We start from the raw sequence: 19,316 nt of genomic DNA on the forward strand, positions 1-19,316 counted from the left end.
TAAAGGAGATCAGTTGTGGGTGTTCATTGGAGGGACTGATGTTGAAGCTGAAACTCCAATACTTTGGCCACCTGATGCAAAGGACTGACTGATTGGAAAAGACCCTGATGCTGGGAGGGATTGGGGGCAGGAGGAGAAGGGGACGACAGAGGATGAGATGGCTGGATGGCATCACTGACTCGATGGATATGGGTTTGAGTAAACTCCGGGAGTTGGTGATGGACAGGGAGGCCTGGTGTGCTGTCATTTGTGGGGTCACAAAGAGTCGGACACAACTGAGTGACTGAACTGAACTGAACTGAAGATTGTTAGATGGCTTAGAATAGCGCATGTTTTATATTAAAGGCCCAAAAGTTACTTTTGCATAAAAGATACATTAATATTCTATAATATTTATTATGACATCCTTTGCGTTATATCTTGAATGCTTTCCTATCATACTTCAATCTCAACAACATAGTCTCTGACCTTTTTAATAAAGTTACAAACTGTTCACTCTTTATTATATGTGATTTGGAGCCAATGAACTGGATATTTAAGGGCACTGCATAGGTAGTAAATTGTTCTATTTATTCAGTTTTACTTTCACTGCAGAATATTTCATTTATAAATATTTAAGTATGATTCACATATGGTGGTCTTTCCAAATATTTTATGCTTCTTCATGGGTATATTGTTTTTTAGAAGAAAACTTTTTATTAGCAAACTCTTCACTTTATATTGTATTGAATTTGCTCAAATTCATGTCCATTGAGTCAGTGATACTATCTAACCATGTCATCCTCTGTCGCCCCCTTCTCCTCTTGCCCTCAATCTTTCCCAGCATCAGGGTCTTTTCCAGTGAGTGGCTAAAGTATTGGAGCTTCAGCATCAGTCCTTCCAATGAATATTCAGCATTGATTTCCTTTAGGATTGGCTGGTTTTATGTGTGTGTATAATTGATTCAATTAATTGTACACCTGAAACTAACAGAACATTGTGAATCAACTGTACTCCAATGAAATATTTTTTAAAAAAGCAAAGACATGGTAGTACGGGGGAACTTTTGTACTTGGGAGTGGGGTGGGGATGGGTGTAGGGTACTGCTGGTCCTGAGAGGATTCAGGTTTTTTTGGGGTTTTTTTGTCTATCAGTGTTTTTTGGGGGTTTTTTCCATTTATTTTTGTTAGTTGGAGGCTAATTACTTTACAGTATTGTAGTGGTTCCTACCATACACTGACATGAATCAGCCATGGATTTGGAGTCAGGTCTTTTAAGGGGTTGGGATAAATGACTGTATCAAGGGACTCAGCCAGTTTATGTATATATCCATTTTCCCCCAAACTCCTGTCCCATCCAGGCTGCCACATGACATAGAGCAGAGTTCCGTGTGTTATACAGTAGGACGTTTCTGTTTTGTAAATGAGTTCAGTAGTATCATTTTTCCAGATTCCAAATATAAGTGATATCTAATATTTGTCTTTTTCTGACTTACTCACTTATGGTAATCTCCAGGCCCATTCATTTTTGTCTTTAATTTTATTTTCCCAACAGTGTTCAGTATTCCTTGGATAATTCAGTTCAGTTTGTGTTTACTAGTTCAGATGTGCTAAATCCTCAGTAGATCTACTCTTGAAATTTCCTGAAGACTTTCCCCCAGGTATCTGGGCCAAACCATTTTAAGGTAATACCTAGTTGATCCCCATCTGTGTATACTGTCTTCATGCTCAACATGAAGGACAATTCACATAACAGCTTTCTTTCTGAGGTCACAGAAAACAACTGACCCTTTTTTACTTCGTTAATCAAGAAAAGCTTATTCTCACCAGCTTAATCCTTCAGCAGGGCTCAGGTGCTAAAGGAGATGAGTGAGTAGTTTATTTACATCAGTAAGATATTTCATTACTGCCTAATCATGAACATAAAAACCATGATGCTGTGCAAAGATTTTTTTTCATGATCACCAGAGAGATGGCAAAATGGAAAACATTTTTCTTAGTATTGATGTTGTGGATCAGGGTGCTATGGGGCTCCAGGGCACAGAGGCCTTTTGTTTTTCATTTCTTACAGGCAAGACTACAGTTTCCATGACCTTCCATGACATCCAAGGGCAGAAAAGTTGCTAATTAAAGAAGGATGCTCCTGCTCGGTCAGTCCTGGCCAACACTTTTGTGAAGCAGTGGACTATAGCCCGCTAGGCTCCTCTGTCCATGGAATTTCCCAGACAAGAATACTGGAGTGGGTTGTCATTTCCTCCTCCATGGTATCTCCCCGACACAGGGAGTCTCCTGAATGGCGAGTAGATTCTTTACCACTGCATCACCTCCAATCAAAGGAGGAGCAGCCAGCAAACCACCTAAGGCAAGATTAAGGGACCAGAGGGGTTCATCAAGGAGACCAGAGCACCTAAAACCGTGTAGACACCCTAATCTTGTCAGCAACTCCATCCTTTTGCAACTTTGTAGAAGAAAAGTACAATACTGCCTTGATCCTTATCATATATCCCCAGCCTGACAATATAACCTCTCCCTGCTCACCAGGGAGAGGGCCTAATGTGTTCTCTCTTAGCCTGGCAAATATGTAAAGCCACTCTTTCTCTTCCATAACTCTGTATTTGTATTTTAAGTATTTTGGTTTGGCATTGATGCACAGAGAGCCAAGAGTTTGGCATTAATATATAACCTCTGGGTTCTTATTCAATTTAACAGCAACCCAGACCTCTGACTTGATTCAGAGGAACGTCTTTCAACACATACTGATGTCTCTAGGATGTGACAGGACCAGGATGACACAGCCCTACAGGAACTGGCAGGACTGTTCACCAATGTTCTAAGGGACATACACCGAGGTTCTCAGGCATTTGTTGTTGTTTTTATTATTATTGGTTTAATATTCCTAATGTTCCATTTTTGAGAAGTGTTTATCATTTTTGACTTATGCTTGGTGTTATAATTTATGATGAAAAAATTGAAGCTTACTTCAGACCCTGTAATTATGGAAAATAGCACAGGTTAAAGAATTCTCCCACTTCACTTACAGGAAAAGGCTTACTGCCAAGAGCCACTTTTCCCCATTAACACTGCATTAAGACTCACACTAGGCCCTTTGTTTACCTGGGGGAAAAAACAGACACTCTAGTTTCCCAGTCTTTGCCCTAGCAATGATTTATTGTTATTGTTCAGTCACTAAGTCGTGTCTGACTCTTTGCAACCCTGTGGACTGCAGCAGGCCAGGCTTCCCTGTCCTTCACTATCTCCTGAAGTTTGCTCAGATTCAGGTGCATTGAGTCGGTTATGCTATCCTAACCATGTCATCCTCTGCTGCTCCCTTCTCCTCCTGCCCTCAGTCTATCCCAGCATCAAGGTCTTTTCCAATCAGTCTGATATTTGCATCAGGTGGCCAAAGTATTGGCGCTTCAGCATCTAATCCTTCCAGTGAATATTCAGGATTGATTTCCTTCAGGATGGACTAGTTTGATCTCCTTGCTGTCCCAGGGACTCAAGACTTCTCCAGCACCACAATCCGAAAGTATCCATCTTTCTATGCTTAGCCTTCTTTATGAACCAAGTCTCACATCCCTACCTGCTACTGGAAAAACGATAGCTTTGACAATAGGGACCCTTGTTGGCAAAGTGATGCCTTTGCTTTAAAATACACTGATAACTTATCATACCTTTCCTTTCAAGGAGCAGGCTGTCGCAGTCATCTTCAGCAGGGATTACAGCAGTAAATTGTTGCGCCCCGAGGCCCCGCCCGCCGCGCCCCGAGGTCCCGCCACACCCTCCCAAGGTCCCCACGCAGGATTGGCTTCGCTTCAAGACCGGCCCCCTGATGCTCTATGTCCGCTCAGGCCCCGCCCCCAGGCCGCTAGGCTGTTTCACTGAGACTGCGCCTGGCATCACGCATACCCGGAAGCGGAGAGCGGCGAGTGGACATCTCAGCGCAGTGAGTTTGTCTTTCTAGTCAAACTTGCGCCTCGCAGTCTCTTTTCCTCACTACCCCGGGCCTGACGGTCTCTACTGAGTCTATATCCGCGCGCCCGCCGAACCACCCGCAGCAAATTCAGACGTCTCCGAGAGCGGCGTAGGGCGCCTCCCTTATTGTTTTAAAGTCGCCGTGAAGCCGAGTCCTGAATTCCGACCGTTGAGACGCTCCGTTTCGCACCCCTTTGCTGCTTAAAACCATTTACTGACCTCACTGACCCCTCTGCCTTTCCTGCAGCGCATAAAATTCTCTTCGGCGAGGTGGTTTATTCGCTCCGCGCTCCGCAGCCTCGCCCTCTCGGCCTCTGGAGGCCGCGCCCTCTCCCCGGTCCTGGGATTCTGGAGAGCCCGCCCCGCTCCTGAGACCCCCTCCTCCCAGCCCCTGTCCTCACGTCTCCTCAGGCGGGTCCTACTGCCCCTCAGGCCTTGCCTTCATAGTGACCGTTCCGCTGACACCGTGTGGGGGTAGGTGACCTGAAGCAGCCACGTGACACCCATGGTTCTTCCGTCCCCAATTCCACCTGCTGGAATGTGGCTCTTGTGGAAGCGGCGCTACTTGCTCAGTCTCCTACCCTGTAGTTAATGGGCGAGGTGTGGTCATGAGAAGCAGAGACAGCGACTCCGAGAGAAATAAAAAATGGAGAAAAGCATGAGGGAGAAGCGATGACAGTGAAGAGGATTGTGAGGAACTTGGAAGAGACAGCGACATGAAAGAGAATACTCCTTCGGTAGCGGGTGGGGAAAGGAGAGAAGTTTAGAAAAAACAGGATCTCCGGGGAGTTATAGGTGAGGAAAAAAGGGAGGTGGTGTTCAGTCCGAGTCTTTGCAACTCCTGTATCTTACAGAGTTTGCTCAGATTCATGTCCGTTGAGTCCAGGGATGGTATCTCACCATCTCACCCTTTGCCGCCCCCTTCTGTAGCCTTCAAGGGAGAGGGACTGTAAATCAGGGTTCTCGAAGAGGGCAACAGTGGAGACGCAGTTAACACAGAGAGCCCGCAAAGGGGATACAAGTGTTGGGACCTTGACTTACAGAGCAATATCGTGCTGGGAGAGAAAATGATTGGAGGAGCTGAGAAAGAAAGCGAGCTGAAAGGAAGCATAGCCTCTTGGGAGTGCCAGAGAGTTGGGAGGAAGGGAGGGCAGAGATGGAGGAAGAAAGGCTGAAATATGGAGATTGAGGATCACCAGGGAGGTTGGAGAGAAAGCAACTTCAAGGCGAACAGATGGCAGAGAGAGGCCGGATGGGAGGCAGGGAAGAAGTAGAGGACAGGCACAGCAGGAGAGCAGAGGGGAAGAGGAAGGGAGACGGAGAAAGAAGTAGGGAAACATAAACCAAATTAAGTGGAAACAACTGGTGTGCAGGTGGGGGAGGGGACTAGATCCAGACGAGCGCTGAATTGGTTGGGTAAGAATTATTAAGTCGTGATGCATTGATTTTTGGGTTTAAAATCTAGTAATTTTAAAACTTGTTTCCTTAGATTATATAGATGAGGATGAGGATTAGAAAACTTCTGTCTGTAAGGCGTGTGCATTTTGTAATTATTTGTATTAAAAGACCATCCATGTGTAGAGCTTGTTGAGGTGGGGGCTGTGGTAGTGATTTGATTCTCTCAGGTGTGGGTCACCTCTTCCCTGTTCCTGGTGTAGAGGTTATGTGAGAGAAGTGGGGCAAGAACTGACTGACTCTTACTCCACGATGCCTTTTCAAGGAACTTGTACTTTGCGATTATTTTACTTTTAGCTCTCCTTTTACATTTAATTCTTTTTTGTAGCTTGAGATAAAGATTTGTTCATTCAATAGCAACTTTCTTGTAAACAATTATTCACTTCTGAAATAAGATTTGGTGGCCTCCTGTAATTAATTCATTTCATTCTTCTCTACATATGCTATATTCTCAACTTTTTTTTTTAATACCTTGCACCAGTATTCTTCAATGAAAAAATTTTAACACGCTGATTCACTTTAGGTTTCTTTCACATTTATTTGAGACCTGTTCTCTGTCTCCTCTTCATGTTTTATCTGGAAACTTTTTTGGTAACTAGTAAATAGTTACAGACTATTTTGATGAGTAAGGATGTCAGCGATCTTTTATGTTAAGAGTCAAATCTAATTTAAGCAGTTAGTCTGATACTCCATTTTCCTCTCTTTTATGCAATCTGGTAACTAGTGAGCTATGAGTTGATCTGATGATGCTTCTTCAGGTCCAGAAGCTGAGCAACAGGGACCCCTGAAATGATTGGCCAAATTGAGTTGTCTAACTGTGTGTGGCAGTTCTTCTTGGAGGGAGTACCCAGTTTTTATAAGAATTTTAAATGGACCTTAGTTTTCTAAAATGAAAAACACAGAACAGTAGGATGGAGGCAGGAGCATAGGCTCAGAGTCAGAGAGAATCATGAGCCGTCTTCTGTGAGTAAAGGTCAATGTGCAGCGACACCTGCCACCTCCACTGGCTTCCCCATGTCCTCAGAGCAGCATCCTGACCTCTGCCAGTGTCTCCAGCCTCATCCTGGGAGCCGACCCTGTTCTCATGGTCATTCTGTCCTGGTCACATTCACTTAGTCCTTGTTCATAAATATAGAAACCTTCTATGTCTCGGATCTTAGTTTCTACACCTGCCTTTGGTCATTAATTACCATGGCCCTTGCTCTTTCTGTTCCTTCAGTTCTAGACCAGAGAGGTCTCCCTATCTCCTTCTGATATTCTCTGTCACATTAAGCCAGGTTTAGTGCTTCTGTATTAATCACCCTCATCAGAAATGCCCTTGTCCTTTGATTATTTGGAGTCGTTCCTGTTTTCCCTTCATTGAAGTATGCACCATGTTCCTCTTCCTCCCAGGATGCTTGCAGCATCTCACTCTAGGGATGAGGACTAGTGTTGCCCTGATGGTCTGGGAGCAAGCAACAAGAATGAAGACAGAACATGAAATCTGGTGCAGTGGGTCAGGGGACCTGCAGCCTCTATTGGACTGAGGTGCAGAGTCCACTCTGAGTCCAGCTTTTATTCCTAATTGCAGACAACAAGACTTTCTCAGATCTTATCTTTCTTAAGACACATGCTGTGTTAATCACGTACTTCTAAATGTCATGGACTACACCGACAGAGTCCAGATCTCCTTGTGTTTACCCCAGGTTGTTCCCTTCTGGGCTAGTCTCGGGAACAATTAGCAAGTCCGTAGGCAGCATTCATGCCTGGTGCTGACCCAGTGTTCCAAGGTCCATGCTTTCATGATCCCAGTCATACTCTCTCCTGGGTCTGACCTTGGGGTTTGTAACAAGGCAATTTTCCTTAAGAAAAACATGAAAGATAATCATTAACATAGTTTCTAGGTATATGCTGTTTTTCCAGGTGTTATTTCTGTGGAATTTCTCAAGGCTGTGAAAGTACGTTATTAGGAATTCCCATACAGACTATGACTGTAGTTTGAACTCAATTCTCACAGGAGACAGAGGGGACAGGGTAGGTGGTGATGGTTCCCATATCTGTTCTGGACATTTCAACTCTTTGACCCCATGTGGACACTTGATTCCTAAAAAGCAAAAGATGTTCAGTTCAGTTCAGTTGCTCAGTCATGTCTGACTCTTTGCAACCCCGTGGACTGCAGCACGCCAGGCCTCCCGGTCCATCACCAACTCCCGGAGTCTACTCAGACTCACGTCCATTGAGTCAGTGACCCCATCCAACCATCTCATCCTCTGTTGTCCGCTTTTCCTCCTGCCTTCAATCTTTCCCAGCATCGGGGTCTTTTCTGATGAGTCAGTTCTTCACATCAGGTGGCCAAAGTATTGGAGTTTCAGCTTCAGCATCAGTCCTTCCAATGAATATTCAGGACTGATTTCCTTTAAGATGGACTGGTTGGATCTCCTTACAAGCCAAGGAAGTCTCAAGATTCTTCTCCACTACCACAGTTCAAAAGCATCAGTTCTTCAGCACTCAGCTTTCTTTATACTCCAGCTCTCACATCCATACATGACTGTTGGAAAAAACCATAGCTTTGACTAGACAGACCTTTGTTGGAAAAGTAATGTCTCTGCTTTTTAATATGCTGTCTAGGTTGGTCATAACTTTTCTTCCAAGGAGCAAGCACCTTTTAATTTCATGGCTGCAATCACCATCTGCAGTGATTTTGGAGCCCAGAAAAATAAAGTCTTGTCACTGTTTCCAATGTTTCCCCATCTATTTGCCATGAAGTGATGGAACAAGATGCCATGATCTTAGTTTTCTGAATATTGAGTTATAAGCCAACTTTGTCACTCTTCTCTTTCAGTTTCATCAAGAGGCTCTTAGTTCTTCGCTTTCTACCATAAGGGTGGTGGCATCTGCATATCTGAGGTTATTGATATTTCTCCCGGTAGTCTTGATTCCAGGTTGTGCTTCATCCAGCCCAGCATTTCTCATGATGTATTCTGCATATAAGTTAAATAAGCAGGGTGACAATATACGGTTTTCACATACTCCTTTCCCTATTTGGAACCAGTCTCTTGTTCCATGTCCAGTTCTAACTGTTACTTCCTGACCTGCTTACAGATTTCTCAGGAGGCAGGTCAGGTGGTCTGGTATTCCCATATCTTTCAGAATTTTTCAGTTTGTTGTGGTCCACACAGTTAAAGACTTTGTCATAGTCAGTAAAGCAGAAACAGATGTTTTCCTGGAACTCTCTTGCTTTTTCGATGATCCCGCAGATGTTGGCAATTTGATTTCTCGTTCCTCTGCCTTTTCTAAATCCAGCTAAATCCAGTCTGGAAGTTCACGGTTCACATACTGTTGAACCCTGGCTTGGAGAATTTTGAACATTACTTTGCTAGCGTGTGAGATGAGGGCAATTTGTGCAGTAGTTTGAGCATTCTTTGGTGTTGCCCTTCTTTGGGATTGGAATGAAAACTGACCTTTTCCAGTCCTGTAGCCACTGATTGAGTTTTCCAAATTTGCTGGCATATTGAGTGCAGTGCTTCCACAGCATCATCTTTCAGGATTTGAAATAGCTCAACTGGAATTCCATCACCTCAACTAGCTTTGTTCATAGTGATGCTTGCTAAGGCCCACTTAACTTCTCGTTCCAGGACGTCTGACTCTAGGTGAGTGATCACATCTGGGTCGTGAAGATCTTTTTTTCTATAGTTCTTCTATGTATTCTTGGCACCTCTTTTTAATATCTTCTGCTTCTGTTAGGTCCATACCATTTCTGTCCTTGATTGTGCCCATCTTTGCATGAAAAGTTGCCTTGATGTCTCTAATTTTCTTAAAGAGTTCTCTAGGCTTTCCCATTCTATTGTTTTCCTCTATTTCTTTGCATTGATCACTGCAGAAGGCTTTCTTATCTCTCCTCACTATTCTTTTGAACTCTGTATTCAAATAGGTATATCTTTCCTTTTCTCCTTTGCCTTTCACTTCTCTTCTTTTCTCAGCTATTTGTAAGGCCTCCTCAGGCAACCATTTTGCCTTTTTGCATTTCTTTTCCATGGGGATGGTCTTGAACACTGCCTCCTGTACAGTGTCACAAACCTCCATCCATAGTTCTTCAGGCACTCTATCAGATCTAATCCCTTGAATCTATTTTTCCCTTCCACTGTATAATCATAAGGAATTTGATTTAGGTCATACCTGAATGGTCTAGTGGTTTTCCCTACTTTCTTCAATTTAAGTCTGAATTTTGTAATAAGGAGTTCATGATCTGAGCCACAGTCAGCTCCTGGTCTTGTTTTTGCTGACTGTATAGAGCTCCTCCATCTTTGACTGCAGAGAGTATAATCAATCTGATTTCGGTATTGACTATCTGGTTATATCCATGTGTAGAGTCTTCTCTTGTGTTGTTGGAAGAAGGTGTCTGTGGACACTTAATTCCTCAAAAGCAAAAGATGTTGGGAGTCCTCTAAAAAGCCCATTAGATCTAGTGTCTTGAGGTTTCCCCATGTTTTAGTTACTGTGTCACTGCCCAGCTGCAGCCCCCAGGTCTTCTAACCTCTGTCCATCCAGGGACCAGTTGCCATCTTGGACAGCAGCTTTGCCTTCCAGCAGTTCATCTGCTCAGAGCAGGGGATGCTGAGTTTACTGTGTTTGGAGTGGCCCGAAGGTTTCAAAGTTAAGTGCATATGAAGGAGACACCTCCCTATTCCCCAGCCTCCTCAATGAGCTGGGGTATCTGCCAGTTAGCTGTGAGCACGGAGAAGAGGAGCCAGTGAGATGGGACCTCTCTCTTTGTGACTTCTTTACCAACCATCCCTCAACTGCATAATGTCTGCAGTCACTGACAGGTTTTCCCAAGAGCACCAGCTTCTTGGTCTCCATACTAAGTGCCCAGGGTTTGTGGATTTGCAGCTAGGGTGCATTTTTGTTGTGATGCCCACGCCCAATGGTCTCTGCTCTTTCTTTTTTTTTTTTTTTTTTTTTAAATTTTTTGCTACATTGGGTCTTCATTGCTGGGGTGGGTTTTCTCTGGTTGTAGTGAGCAGGGGCTGCTCTAGTCGCAGTGTGCAGGCTTCTCATCGCAGTGGCTTTTTGTTGCAGAGTGTGGGTTCTAGGCCAGGCAGGCTTCAGTAGTTGTGGCTTGCAGGCTTAAATGCCCCACAGCATGTGGAATCTTCCCAGGCCAGGAATGGAACCTGTGTCCCTGCATTGGCAGGCGGATTCCTAACCACTGAACCACCGAGGAAGTCCCGGTCTTGGCTCTTTAGCCCTCTTATTCAGCCATGCTTGGAGAAGAGGTAGAAAAACAGGGGAAAGTTAAAGGGAGCTTGTCGGTAGCAACAGTGCGCCTCTGGATGGAATGAATAAATGGTGTGTGTGTGTGAGAGAGAGACAGACAAGCATAGTTGTGGGATCACGGGGTGTGTGAAACTGTTGACAAAGGCGTTTTCAGTTCTGGCTAGAGGACCTGGATGTGGCTCATGGCTAATGGTGGGCTGCATGGAATGGTGGACATGCCATAGTGTCTTAGCTCAGTTTCCCTGGGACACAGATGCTGTGACTGAAGTTTGCATGTCTGGGTTTGGGAAACTCATATTCACACCTGTGGAGGAAAGAAGCAAGATTGGCTGGGGTCACTGTGACTGATAAGAAAATATCTTGAGTCTGGTTTGTGTTTGAGCGTCTTGTGTTATTATTCCATCATAAACACAGGAGTTGTTAAGTTTTGGAACCTTCTTGGGATTGCATAGCAGGATAGGTGGATTATTACTGGGATCTGGGGAATGTGTTGGACCAGATGGAGGTTTGGAAGTTCCTTTCGGCCTCAAAGGGGAAACAGTTGGTCCAGGGCTTTGGTGGTGAACGATTTTGCTAGGGAGGGGCCATAAAATTGCATGGTGTAGAGAAGGATTGTTCCTAGAATCCCAGGGCCATCAATTCCACAGCAACCTGTACCACACAGACTTGTTCTGGACGTTCAGTACGGAAGTTGCCCAATGATTAAAAACAGAGCATGCATAGGATCTCACAGTCTCACTTCTTATTATGTATCCAAGAGAAGCAAATCAAAAAAATTTTTTAAATGTTTATGTATTTGGCTTCACCTGCGTCCTGCAGGATCTTTAGTTTCAGTGCACAGACTCTCTGGTTGTGGTGCTCGGGCTTGGTTGCTCCACCGCATGTGGGATCTTAGTTCCCCCACCAGTGACTGAACCCATATCCCTTGCATACCCAGGCAGGTTCTTAACCACTGAACAATAAGAAAGAAAAGAGCCACAAACCAACTGTTATGTCTGAGTCTCCAGAAGCAAAAGAGCTCACTGCCCATGACCCCTGCCCACAGCACCACTAGTGGGGCCAACAGGGGTCAGATATCCTCAACTACCTTCTGGCCTTAACCACTAATCCATGCCTACCTTTACCCACATTTAAGGAACCAGCTCGCACATCCTTTTTTGAGAGGAGCAAGAGCACCTACTTCTTTTTGGTGCTCTGCTTTAATGCGGCAGGAGGCCCAATAAGTGGTCCCTGAATCTCTCCTCTGGTCTCTTAACTATTTCTGTTGATTAAAGAGCCCAAGGATCCAGGCTGATAAATGCTAGTTTTACTCAGTGTTAGTCACTCAGTCGTGTCAGACTCTTTGCCACTCCATGGACTGTAACCTCCAGGCTCCTTATCCATGGAATCCTCCAGACAAGAATACTGGAGTGGGCTGCCATTCCCTTCTGCAGGGGGTTTTCCTGACCCACGGATCGACCCAGGTGTCCTGCATTGCTGGCAGATTCTTTACCATCTGAGCTACCAGGGAAGTCCTGATTGGCAACATACACACAGGCTATCACACACACATATATATAATGACATTATGCACCCATAAAAAAGGATGTATTTGTCACTTGGGACAACTTGGATGAATGTAGAGAATATTATGCTTCGTGAACTGAGACAGACAGGGAAAGACCGATATTGTATGTGCTCGCTTATATGTGAAATCTAAAAAAAGTGAAACTCACTAGCACCAGACAGTGGGATGGTGGTTATCTGGGGCTGGGAGGTGGGGAGGATGGGGAGATGTTGGTCAAAAGGTACAGACTTTGAGTTGTAAAATGAGTACGTCCTGGGAAGGTGTGTGCAGCATGCTGACCATAGTTAATCCTATTCTGTTACTGCATGCTGGGAATTTGTCAGGAGAATACGTCATCAGTGTTGTCACACAGAACATGGGAATTCGGAGGTGATGGATGTGTTGGTTAGTGAATTGTGATAAATACTTCACAGTGTACACATGTGTCACATGGTCACAGGGTGTATGGTATGTATATACATAACCCTTTCATTAGTCGGTTCTCCCCCATCAGACACGCTCCTCAGGATCTCGTGTGGGGCCTCACCCCAGGAATGTGCACAGAGCTGCAGATGATAACGATCTGGATCCTGCATTGAGCACCAGGGCTCTTACCCTCCACTTCTGAGACTGAGATCGGGCCCTGGGGGAGGGGAGGGCACTCTGCTCTGAGTGGGGCTCGACCAGGGCCTGCTGTGTGGCCTGATGGGCATCGTGGGCTCAGCAGAGGTGCCCCCTGCTGCTGTGTGCACCAGGAGTGGAGTGTGATCCGAGGGAAAGTGTGGGAAAGTCCCGTGTTGGACTCTGTGCTGGAGTTGCCTGTCCTGAGTCCCTCCTGAGACAGTGGGCACAGGGGACTGTGTGTCCCTCATGGTGAGGGCTTCCCTGTGTGTGTCGTTGGGGCTCAGGAAGGGGTTGCGTTGACTTGAAGCATTAAACAGCATGTTTTCACTTTCATGATAGACCTCTGAAGACTTGTGTTGCCTGAGGAAGCCCTGAAGAGGAGGAAGAGGAAAGAACAGGAGTCAGGCATGGCTCTTTCTCAGGTAAGGGCATATTCTCAGTGGATACTCAGTCTGTCCTTCCTGAAATGCCCTTCTCTGGACTCGCTAATCGTGTCTGACTCTGGAGTGTCCTGTCTGACTCCTGTACTCCCACACTCACCCGGGCCCTTCCCACAGGGCCTGTCGTCTCCACTTAGATCCCGTCTCCCCATGACCCGTGACCTGGCCCTTGTGAGGAGGCTCCCCTGGGCACCGTCCTGGGCAGGGCTTCTCACCCAGGGGTTGGAGACGGGGTCTCAGTGCTGTTGGGCAGCAGGGATTGCTTAGGGCCCCTCTGGGTGCGCTGCCTGCTCTCTGTCAACCAGGGTAAAGAAGCTGCCCCTGGAGTCAGGGGTTCGTATGCAGAGTATGTGGTAAAATCTGGAAAAAGGAACTAACCAGGAGAAATTAGTTCTCACTTTTTATAGTACATTTAAAACTAAATGAGGACCTCCTTGAAAATCGTAGTGTTTCAGAATCGAATAGAAAAACCAGAAAAAGACCTCAGGGCTAGAGAGTGTTCCATTACATCATCTCATTTAAACTATGAAATATAGTTTGCTAATTTTTGTTCTTTCTTTTTTGGCTGCACAGTGCAGCTTACAGGATTTAGTTCCCTGAGTAGTGGTTCAACCCGAAACCCTTCAGTGGAAGTGTGGAATCTTAACCACTGGACCGCCAGGGAATTCCCCAGCTTTACTAATCTTGATTTAATGTTTTATTATTGGAATAAAATAGTAAACTCTGAGTTTTGTTAATAACCGTATACCTAAAATTAAGAATAAAATCACATTATTATTTTTTAAATATATTTATTTGCTCTACTGACTCTTCATTGCTGTAATGGCTTCCATCTAATTCTGATGAGTGGTGGCCACTCTCTAGTTGCAGTGTGCGGGCTTCTCATTGCCGTGGCTTCTCTTGTCTTGCAGCCCAGGCTCTAGAGTGCACTGACTTCAGTAGTTTCACCTCCTGGGCTCTGGAGCTCTGGCTTAGAAATTAAGGTTCACAGGATTAGTTGCCCCTCAGCATGTGGGATCTTAGCGGAGCAGGCAATAACCTGTGTTTCTTATGTTGGTCAGTGGACTCTTTACCACTGAGCCACCAGGGAAGCCCTCATATTATTTTTAAATACAGGTATTTTATACAGATTGGCGTTAAAGTAATTTGTGTATTATTTTCTGCTTGTACTATTTATGTTTTTAATTGTATAAGATAATCTTGAGGACGTCCCTGGTGATACAGTGAATAGGAATGTGCCTGCCAGTGTAGGGTACACAAGTTCCTTCCCAATTCCTGGAAGATGCTGCAGAGCAACTAAGCCCATGCCCAACAACTGCTGAGGCTCTGCTCTGGAGCCCGGAATCCTTAACTACTGAAGCCCGCATGCTTGAGCTTGTCTTCCAAAACAAGAGAAGCCACTGCAATGAGAAGCCTGGGCACTGCAGACTCACCTCCATGCAGTGCAGCCACAAGTAGAGAGAGCTGATCACGGCAACGAAGGCCCAGCATAAACAAACCAAAGAAGCTGTGAAAAGGAAACAGCATATTAACAAACGTACTGAAATACATTTGATTCATTTTTAATGCCCCAAAGATGCCAAAATACACATGAACAGGAGAAGGGAATGGCCACCCACTCCAGTTTTCTTGCCTGAAGAATCCCATGGACAGAGGACCCTGGCAGGCATCAGTCCATGGCGTCCCAAAGAGTCTGACATGACGGAGTCAACTGAACAACAGCCTCCTCACATAGCAGAGTGAGTGCTGAAAAACAACCCTAAATCTCTAACTTTCCTCCTACGGATTCTTAAGTGCTGTCCAGTTGCTTTTGAAATAACATCCTCAATTTATAGGCCTTGCAGAAATCAGCCTCTACCTGGCATCACCCCATCTTCTTTCCCTATGTTGCAGTCACACTGGCTGGTTTTCTGTTCAGTAAATATCTTCCTGCCTCAGAGCTGGCACTCAGGCTGTTCTCTCTGCTTACAAAACTCTTCCATTTCCCACCTTGCCAATCCTAAGTGTTTCTTCCTCACAGAGACCTTGTCTGATTTATCGATGTAGGTCAAGACTTTCTGTTGAATCTTCTCTTAGCACCAGGCCTGTTTCAGAGCACATATTACAATAGGAATGTTAAAATTATGGATGTAATTGGCCGGCTGGCTGCTAGATTGTAATATGCATCATGTTCACTGCTGTATTCCCAGTTTGGGACACAGAGTTGATGCTCACTAAATTTTGATTGAATGAAAGAAAAAAAGACAACTCTTCTTGTTTCAATCAATTGTGTGTTTCCATGTGCATGCATGAGTGCATGTATAAGTAACTCCATGATTTATTACAAAACCATCTCATAAATACAGTTTATGCTTAGAGCAGTTGCAGTTGTATCTGAAGTGTGTATTCCATGGCCTTTAATATTTTCTACCTCATCACATGAATAATGTAAATAGTAGTCAGATTATTGACATCGTGTGGGTTAGGAGGTAGAGGGGGTGACCCTGTATAGTGACCACTTATGCTGTTCCATTGCACTTCAGCTCCCTTGAACATGTTTCAGGTATTCTCAGGGAACTCTCTGTGTATGGTCTTTGATACTGTTACATAACTCTTTGATTCCTTAGGTTCAGTTGTCTCTCCCAACCACCTGAGCTCAGGTGCTGTTGCCTCATTTCTTAACTGTTTTGATTGAAGCTATTTCTTAGAGTGACAGAGTTTTCTCCCCAGTAAGATGGACACAGATCTTTCCCTAATGTTGCTGTTATGTTGATGACAAGTTGATATCGGTAAAGTCTTTAGAGTAATGCTTAGTGTGTATGAAGTGTTGAGACACCTCTCGTCAGTGTGATGATGACATCCTCATCACAGTCTGTGTTCTTTTAAAGCCGCTGTGGACTTTGTCGTCTCTGAAGACACCAGTCTTGCTGTAGCTCATCTAGACAGTGAACGTCACTCAGTTTGTTGATCGTAACACTTCTGCATCAACAACCCACTGTTGACTGCAATTTGTATGTTTTTCATGTCTTGTACACACCCATGATGAATTCGTGTTGATTGGAGGATGTCATCATCTTATGAAAAAACAGGAAATTAAGTTAGAGAGCAACAATTTGCTCCACATAGATTTCCATGGATCTATCACAATATTACTTCAGCTGAATTGACCTTACCTACCTCACTTCTTCTCCTTTTTTGTGAAAATAAGAACGAACCCTGCTCAGGGCCCATTGGTGAAATGTGTTTTCATTTCAGGCACAGTTGACCTTCAAGGATGTGTTCATAGATTTCACTCCTGAAGAGTGGGAGTGCCTGGACCCTGCCCAGAGGACCTTGTACAAGGACGTGATGGTGGAGACCCTCAGGAACCTGCTGTCTGTGGGTGAGGATCACTTCCCTCTGAAGTAGGGATCTACTTTGGGGTATCTCTACATTTTCCCTTGCTCTTGACTGAGCTGAAAGCCTTGTTCACTCAGACATGTAAGGCTTCATGATTGGCATCGGGAGTTCAAACTTGTCTTTCCTTCTGCCTGCCCACTGTGTGATACACAAGGAGTTTTTCCAGAGCTTGAGTGTTTATAGCGCTGATTTCAAACTTTGAAATATCCAGTTGCCTGTTTATACCCCTGTGTTCTTGGTTCACTAACTCTTGGAAAGGAACTAGATACCTGATACATACTATACTGTATATTATACTGTATATATACTGTTCCCTGTGCATTCAGAAGGAGGCAAATAGCAAAGTAATTGGTGAAATATTTTTCTGTCCATCTGTAATGTCCTCACTTCTTAACTGACAAAAGAGCTGGGATTTTCCACCTGCCATTGCAGTAGATACAGGTTCGATCCCTGGTCTGGAAGATCCCACATCACAGAGCAGCTAAGCCCGTGGACCAGAACTACTAAAGCAGCAGTTTAGAGTCTGGAAGCTGCGATTACTGAGCCCACATGGGACAACCACTGAAGCTCATGCACCCAGGAGAAGCCACAGCAAGTGAGGAGCACGAGCACTGCAACTGGAGCGTAACCACTACTTGCCCAACTTGGGGACAAGTCCAAGCAGCAGCGATCACTCACTCCAGCCAAAATAAGTGAATAAACAAAATTATTAAAGATAGCAATTACATTTAATTTAAATAAAGAAAGTTTGGATTCTGGAAGAAGCCAAGTATATGACATTTCTTCTGAACAGGAATTTCTGATTCTGACCTGAATCATAACTCTATTTTTGTAGCACGAGGAAGATCCCTGGATTGTGGAGAATGAGGTGCTAATAGCAGAAAATTAGATGAGTGGGAAAGGATCAACAGTGTGATTTCAGGTCAGCTGTCACAAGGACAGAGAGGAAGCCACACCATTCATTGTGTTTGGAAAACTCTCGAAGTGTGAACGTTCTGTGAGAAAACAGATACTTAGTGTTTGTGAACTCTCTCAGGAGATTTTTCTCCTCCTCAACTTCCTGCTCTGTTCTTTGACATGTGAAATGTACATCACCCTCCAGTGGTGCTTTAGCGCCCACAGAGACAAAGGCAAGGCCTTTTTTTTTTTTTGGCTGCGCTGGGTCTGTTTCCTGTGTGGCCATTTCTCTATTTGAGACAAGTGGGAGCTGCTCTCTGCTTGCAGGGTGGATGGCTTCTCGTTGCGGTGGCTCCTTTTGTTGTGGAGCACCAGCTCTAGGCACACGGGCTTCAGTAGTTTCGCTCCACAGGCTCAGTATCTGTCCTTCATCAGCTTAGTTGCTCCTTGGCATGTGAGATCTTCCCAGAACAAGAATCGAACCCATGTCTCCTGCATCAGCAAGCTAACTTTTTACCATGTGGCCACCAGGGTGTTAGGGAAATTTAAAAAATAATCCTGTTTAGGTTTCAAGACAAAGCAGTGCATTCCTCTGTGCTTGCCTCCAACCTGCCTGGACACACCCTGACTGAGTACCCTGACTGCCTGCTGCGAGTGCAAGGCTTGCAGCACCATAGATAAGTTAGCACACAAATCTTGAGATTGTTCACCCTTGAGATTGTTCAAAGAGGCGCTGACCAACCCAGCCCCAGTCTTAGGAACATCCAGGTTTCGTAAGACAAAACAAACAGCATTAAGATGAAACCAGAGCTGCTGTTTGCTCACAGATTGGTGACATCAGTTTGCATCCTGGGATGATAAGCAGGAACCCTGAACTGCAATGTTAAAGCCCCACCCATGGAGTGGACATGCTGCCTGGGACCTTTACCCATTTGAGACTCCAGATGTGCTGTGTCCTGGGACTTCCCAGGGCTGTTCCAGTCTGGATGTTGGTCAGAAGCCAATTCGGTGATGTATCCTCTGCTGTTTTTATTTCCTTGTCTTTTCAGTTCAGTTCAGTCACTCAGTCATGTCCAACTCTTTACAACCCCATCAACCCAAACTTGTCCATTGAGTTGGTGATTCCATCCAACCATCTCATCCTCTGTCCTCGCCTTCTCCTCATGCCCTCAATCTTTCCCAGCATCAGGGTCTTTTCAAATGAGTTAGTTGCGTCAGGTGGCCAAAGTACTGGAGCTTCAGCTTCAACATCAGTCCTTCCAATGAACACTCTGGGCTGATCTCCTTTAGGATGGACTGGTTGGATTAGTATATTGAAAGTCAGCTAGATAATTCTCTAATAAACATTGGAATATTTATTTGTATAGAAAGAGTGGCTTGTTTTCTTAACAAATCCTTGGAACCTAAGATGAAAGTGAAAACTTTTGGCAAGGCATTAATTGGCACTGTGAGCAGGATTTGTGAGACAAAACGCCACTCTTTAAGAAACAAGAGATTGAGATTGATGACGTTTTTATTCCCAGATGGGAAGCTTCACCTTATTATTCATTAGCTAATACGTGGGACATCTTCTGTGGATTGTGTGAGAATTGGAACCGTAAGTTAAGCAGGGCTGAACCCTTAGAAGTTACTGAATGTTCGTGACTCTTGCCCCTTAAGAAAGGATAAGAATCTGCCCTGCTGGATGAGAGGCTGGATCCTTCTCTCTCCTACCATGAGGTACATAAAGCGAACTTCAAACTGTCTTAATGAAGTTACTGGAAAAAT

At 44.7% G+C, this 19,316-nt stretch overlaps 1 protein-coding gene across 9 annotated transcripts in view; it reads left to right on the forward strand.

Annotated features, from left to right (window-relative positions):
• The window catches only part of LOC122420590 (zinc finger protein 665-like), a 161,995-nt gene that overhangs the window by 37,464 nt on the left and 105,215 nt on the right, over positions 1–19,316 (forward strand). For 3 of the 9 annotated variants that reach the window (XM_043435853.1, XM_043435855.1, XM_043435854.1), the window contains exons 5-6: positions 3,666–3,924; positions 13,174–13,256. In XM_043435853.1, the coding sequence (XP_043291788.1) occupies positions 13,242–13,256 (15 nt within the window). In that variant the 5' untranslated portion in view covers positions 3,666–3,924; positions 13,174–13,241. Of the gene's footprint in view, positions 1–3,665; positions 3,925–3,948; positions 4,428–4,447; positions 4,749–10,439; positions 10,450–13,173; positions 13,257–14,850; positions 15,014–16,504; positions 16,636–19,316 lie in introns of those variants that run through there. The other 6 variants (XM_043435859.1, XM_043435856.1, XM_043435857.1 and 3 more) reach the window with 6 other exon arrangements.

This window comes from Cervus canadensis, chromosome 18 (assembly GCF_019320065.1).
Source record: "Cervus canadensis isolate Bull #8, Minnesota chromosome 18, ASM1932006v1, whole genome shotgun sequence".
NCBI lineage: Eukaryota > Metazoa > Chordata > Mammalia > Artiodactyla > Cervidae > Cervus > Cervus canadensis.